We start from the raw sequence: 6556 nt of genomic DNA on the forward strand, positions 1-6556 counted from the left end.
TTTTTTATTAAGTTGATAAATTCTATTTAAATATTTAAAACATTATTTATGATGATTCTGTATTTAGATTTATTTTTTTAGTTGCGTGATTATCAAAAACTTCACTACAATCCTGTTTAGGAACACTTATACTAAAGCTCTTCTTACTGAAGAATTTGCAATTTTCATGCAGAATATCTGGAGCCCAAAGTGTTCCAAAGCATTATGTAACTCTACGAAATAAATTTCTTCCAAGGCACCGTTGCTTAATCTTCAGCATACTTTTGCTGACGTATTTAAAATGTTTATTATTATTTTTATTTAAAGTCTTTATTTAAAAATGTTACATAACTTGAAAAATACAATATTCAAAATAAAAAAAATCATCTCTAAAGACGTAACCATGGTCATAGACCGTCGCTGGAGTCGAACAAACAAAATTCCCATTGAAATAAATAAAATATGCTTCAAGTTAATGAAATAAACTATAAACAGTATTAATCCAAATGTACAATATACAATAATACTTAAAGAAACAGAAATAAAAAATAAATTATATAAATTAAGTATTAATATAATTAAGTATTACGGAATTAAGAGAGGTGAACTAATCAAATAAAAATACCTACTGTATAGTTCTAAATTCTTACATAAATTGAAATCAAATCTTACAATAAATACTATGAGTAATTTAGAACATACGCTGCTTTGATGTAACCAACGAATGAGAACCAGTTACGACCATTCTTGTATGCCAATACTTCCACTCCAGAGAGTTGCAGTTGGCCAAAATATCTGAGCCTAATGTCAGATAGACTCTGGCAGCTTGCTATGAAGTGATATATACCGTCATCTACAATATCATTACACAATTGGCAAGTGTCATTTTCAGCTCTTTGGTAGGGAGCAGAGCTCCCTAACTTTAATACACTCGCTCAGGGGTCTTCATTAGCCATCGCGTGTGTTCTAAGGGCAAATTGCAACGTAAGTAATCATTGTTCCCAAGATCAAACTTAAGCGCTCTGCATAAGGGATAAGAATCATGTACTGTAAATTTGTTGGCAAACTGCGTCTTGAAGTTTAAACGAATCCTCTTTTGCAGCTGACCAAATATATCGCTCCACCTGTTTGTATTGTTTAAATTAATATCTGAATCTAATTCGCATTGATCCATAAGTTTCATTATATCTTTAAACCAAAAAATCTGCTTCTCAACAATGTGTAACAAGTTTAGGGAGTCTACTATCCGGCATGTTAAAAACCTTAAGAATATAATTACAATGTAATTTGAAAGTATTTGCAAAAATTGGGAGGTAACCAAGTTCATTTTAAAATGTTCATAAGTTTCAAAATATGAAATTTGCAGTGCCACGGTTGGAAAAATGTTACTTTATTGTTCGATTTAATGTGTATGTTTATATACACGATCCAGTATTTGTAAGTTATAAAGCAGGATTAAATGAGTTGCTGAAAAGTGTGAGTTCGAATCAAATTTCATTTTCACCATACTAAATTGATTCCTTACTTTTGATTTTCTCTAAACCTAGTATTTATATTACATGCATGTAGTTCAAAAACTTGTGTTTAAGTAATTATTTTGGGGAAACTCATTTCAGAGCACTCTGATGGCTAAATTCAAAATTATTTCAAAAATAATTTACATTTAATTTCGATGGAATTAGTAGTTTTATAATCATAAAAAGGTTTATAAGAATTAAGAGTTGTAGAGCACTGTTCATCTTTTTTCGATGAATTTGCCATTCATCCAAAGGGAAAAGAAGTTATTGCATTAATTTCTTTTATTAACGATGCCAAGATTTCGACCTAAGGACAACGTTATCTTCAAGACCTAGGTGGAAAGCGAGGCATGCTTTTTTTTAAAGGATGATCTTGGTAATCATATTTTCTATCATTCATTTTATTTTATTAATTTTCAGATCCGAATTGCTTCATTTTTTAGCAGCCCTAAATTGTTTTGATATATCAGCAGTAAATTTTGATGAAATCATAAATGATCCTAATGCGATGGTTGAAATTAAAGAAAAGGTAGTAAGGAAGATTTTATATTAGTAAAACATTTTTATATAATTTATTTTGTATTTTTTAAATAAAATTCTCGTTTAGGTAAAAGAACTATGCCGTAAACCTAGCAGCACTATAACTGAATCCTTGGTTCGAGAACAAGCTGAACAAATAAAGGAGCAAGCAGTAAATATTCAAAAGTTTAAAGAAGAAGTAAAACAGCAGAGTGAAAGAATACAAGAGCTTACCACTTCCCTTAATATCAAGGAAAATGAAATTATTTATTTAAAGGTTACTCATAAACAATTATTGAAAACTTAATTCCCTATTGTGATTTCAAAACAATTATAAACATCTATCTATTGAGAAATCTTAATTTAGACTTTCTGACAATATTCTTCGAAAACAATAAGTTTTGATTATGGAGGCTTGAGAGAAATCAGAATTGTCGTGATATATTTCTTGAAATCTAAGTAGTTCGATAAGTTTTGTCATCCTGGCTTGCTGCTAAAGATAAAGGACTTCTTGCCACTTATTATCTGATCCTAAAATCCTTTTTTTAATAACCGCTTCTTCTTGGTCCACTCAGGCTCTAAGTATTCCACTGTGTTTCCAGTCCACGCCAAATATCTTCAGTATATTATCGTGGCACCTCCACTATACCGATATGCCATCCCACCCAGACACAATCCCGCATTCCTGTGCTGCCGATATCCATGTCATTGCATATAATTCAGATTTTGTCACGTGCTATCCAAACTCATACTAACTATTTACAAATCTGGTTCTCAAGATGGAAAATCAAAGTGACCAGAATTAGATGCAAATGTATAACCTTCACTCGTGCATTCGTGCTACTCACTTCCACCAATCTTTTCAATGGTACCATAATCCCCACTGTAGAAAGATCACTCTAGACCACTGTAACTTGGTCTTCGCCTAGAAAAGCGACTAACTAAGAAGAGATAGAAATAAACAGATTGTAAAAACGTCTAGCTAAACTACTAGACTAAACCAAAATTATTTTGATCCATGGATAGTCATCTGAGCTATTTTTTAATAAGCCCAACAGTTTTTATGAGATAAAACGAAAGTAATTCGCCATATTCCTTAGTAACGTATCTGCCTCTTCCTTAAATAGTATATCTTATGTCCAGCACCTACTCACTAGCTGTTCTGTTCTCAGAGATCCCAATTTTTCAATTTTCTCAGACCCTAGTTTTTTTCTATTCTCAAGAAATCATGAATGTGAATTTCAATGAATTAAACTCAATATGTAAGTAATGAGAATTAAATGTAATAAGTAAATTTTTTCATTTATTTATTTACTTTTTTTTTTTTAATTCACTCATTTACTTTAAATTCTAAGGTAAAAAATAGGTTTAAAGAATAAAAACAAATATTTCAACATTTTTTTTAACGTTACAATTATTGAAAAGAAAAAAAATCATTAAGGACTACCAGTTTTAACAGAATCCCACTCAAAACTGAGTATGAAGCCTAGACTGTTAATTTATATATTTCTTTCAGGCTGAAAATAACCAACAGTTTAAAAGAATGAAAATTCTAGAAAATGTGCAACAGAATGAGGAACAGAGGGTGCAACAAATTGAACAACAAACTGAACGTTCAATGGTTGATGAAAAGGAAAATGAAACAAAGGTAAAATAAACAACGTCAAATTAATTGAGATTTAAACGCAACTGAAGGCTTAGTTAATCATTAATTACGTTTCTTACATATTTCGCTTAAAATCTGGTTCTCATTATGGTAATTTATTGAACTTCATAATCCCCTGGTGCGGCGAATTGTCTAACTAAATCATAGGCGATATTATTGAAGACAGTTTGGCAGCAGGGCTTTCAATTACAAAATAATTAATATTTGTGACTTGGTTATGTTGTCATATCTGTGGATTTACAGATAGCCGAACAGTTAGAGGCGAGGCCTGCAAAGATAAGATATATTGTAGTGCAGGGTTCGATTTCCAGTCTAATTTTTGATTTTTATTTAATGTTTAATACGAGAACTTTGTCGTAAAGTATGTTTGCTAGACACCTCCGTCTGTGACAACTAATTTGCCAGTTAGACGCAAAGCCCGCCTGACAAAAAATAGGCATTACTTTACTTTAACACAGGATTTGATGGGATACCACAATAAATGTAATTAGAAGTCACGATAACTTAGGGCGCTCTACCATTACATAATTTAATATATAATTAACTACAGTAACTTAACTTACTTCTTGCCAAAAAAGAAATAATAAGTACAAATAAGTAAAAATTATAATTTTTTTAGCACAGTTAATGAGTAATTTTACCAATATTTTTTATTTTTAGGAAATTAGCATTGGTTCCACTGGAAATAAAGTGACGAAGGACAAACTGTTGACCATGTTAGTTGCAAAAAGTACAGCCTTAGCACGAATGGAGAGTAAAGTGAAACAGTTAGAATTAGTTCATTCTATGTGCGCTAGACGAAGAGCACGAGGCGAATCTAGAATAGCACAACTGGAATCCATATTGCAGTAAGTGCATAAATTCTATTTTGTAAATAATTGATGAGTACTAAATACAACAAACGAATTTACTTTCAGTTCTCTCAGTATTTTTATTCTTCCTATACTACTATTGGCGCTATAGCCCATAACTGGGCCTTGGCCTTCTCAATCAGCTTGCGCCAGTCCTCCCTATCCATTGCAGCAACCTTCCAATTCTTCACTCCTAGCAGGTCTCTAGCATCCCACGCCTACCCCATCATTCCATCTCAATTTAGGTCTGCCCACTCTCCTGACTCTGTTTCAGAAGCCGTCTGGGTGTTTCCAACTCAGACATCCTGCCACATGGCTCGCCCATCTGAGCATGCCAAGCGTAATTACCTTTACGATGTCTGCTTCCCTAAAATAAATGCTGTAGTTTCTGATTCCTGACTCTTTATTCTTCTTATAGATTTGAAAAATCAGTTGGTATTCCATAATATCAAATCCATTTTTCTTAAGATTCATGCGGAAATCTTTTTGAAACATTTCTCGAAAATAATCCAAAACTTCCAGAAAGACAATGGCTTTTTTTTGGGGGCTGTTCAGATGATTGAAATTAACAGACTGATTAATCACTTCAAAACTTTAATGACAAATTAGTGTATTTTTATTCTATTTATTTATTTAGAACCGCAGCTTCTACAGAACTAACGCCGAGAGCCTTCACTTATAAGCTATTAAAGATAGAAGTGTCTATTAGCGGATAGCGCGGTTTTAATTCACTATTGGATCAAATATCTAGCTCTGAAGAATGCTTTGTAAAATCTATTTATTCCAAAAGCTACGAACTGCACATATGTTATAACCAAAAATTAATACCATCTTCTGATTTTGTAGGCTATCTACTTGGATCCTGCAAGACACTACTTCAATTCTTCTTAACTATTAAAATATCCGTAGAGCTGATCCTTTACTTCTTTTCAAGAACCTTATTTATTACGAAAAGATTTAATCCCATTTCAAATTCTACATAGTCCTCTACAGACCTCTACATCCACGTAAAGATTTTCCTTAATTTTAAGTATTTACTTTAAAAAGTAGTAGCAAAGAACATAATTTACTATTAAATTTAATTTATTTATCTTTTATTGATTATGTTGCAGAAATGATCCTTCTTGCTGGGGGAATGTAATATCAAACTAAAATCAGTGTAACAGTTTTAAAAGAAATGTCTAAATTGTTGATTTAAATAAAATTTCTTTCAAAAATGTTTACTTATTTCTACAAATTAGAATTAAAGCTTAAATGTAAATTGTAAAGAAATGAAAATAACCAGTTACTGCCTGTATCTTACTTGAATTTACCTGCTTGTAAACGAGCGCCTCGTCTAAAGATGTTTTCTAAAGGTTTAAGTGAAGTTTTGCGGACAATAACCTCCACTTTTTCTTTATTTCAGCGATGATTCCAATTTTATATTTAAGTGCAAGTTTCTGTAGTTGTGAGCTTTAAATTATATCGAATTTTGAGTGAAATAAATAGTTAATGGGGTAGCTGAAGACAGAGTAATTTATTGTTAAGGGCATTGACTAAAATGGGAAAACCATAAGAAATGAGTTAGTTTTCTAATTCAATTACTATTTCATATTCGTATTTATTAAATCTAAATTGATGGAACAAATAGTAGAAAAAGAGGCTTAAGGCTTAGTCGATTGAGGGATATTTTGGGGATAGAGAATCGTAAACAGTCTTTAGTTCTTTCGCTACCAACTACAGAGAAGAAACTCTGACTGATTGCCGATGTTAAAGCCCTCAAGAGAATGAATCTTGCGTGCGAAACGAGAAGTTAGCAATAATTGTTTTACACTTACTTTTCTTCCCTAGAAAACAGTTTATATATTTATAAATACATATAAATCTTGTTTTGTGTTGTTCTGTGTACAGATAAATAAATAAATACTAGCTTTTACATTTTTACTACATTGTACCAAGTACATTACATTAAGTGACAAGCAATATTTGAAGATTAAGGTATTTGTTTAAACGAATAATAGCAGTTGTCAAAGCAGAATCAATAT

The 6556-nt window shown here is 31.5% G+C and overlaps 1 protein-coding gene across 6 annotated transcripts in view; it reads left to right on the top strand.

Annotated features, from left to right (window-relative positions):
- The window catches only part of LOC141460616 (uncharacterized), a 31305-nt gene extending 25556 nt beyond the window's left edge, over positions 1-5749 (top strand). For 5 of the 6 annotated variants that reach the window (XM_074140785.1, XM_074140789.1, XM_074140784.1 and 2 more), the window contains 5 exons: positions 1917-2025; positions 2104-2292; positions 3532-3663; positions 4342-4529; positions 5645-5749. In XM_074140785.1, the coding sequence (XP_073996886.1) occupies positions 1917-2025; positions 2104-2292; positions 3532-3663; positions 4342-4529; positions 5645-5684 (658 nt within the window). In that variant the 3' untranslated portion in view covers positions 5685-5749. Of the gene's footprint in view, positions 1-81; positions 258-1916; positions 2026-2103; positions 2293-3531; positions 3664-4341; positions 4530-5644 lie in introns of those variants that run through there. The other variant, XM_074140790.1, reaches the window with a different exon arrangement.
- The last annotated feature ends 807 nt before the right edge of the window (positions 5750-6556 follow it).

Source organism: Rhodnius prolixus, unplaced genomic scaffold (assembly GCF_049639745.1).
Source record: "Rhodnius prolixus isolate KJV_2025 unplaced genomic scaffold, Rpr scaffold_6, whole genome shotgun sequence".
NCBI lineage: Eukaryota > Metazoa > Arthropoda > Insecta > Hemiptera > Reduviidae > Rhodnius > Rhodnius prolixus.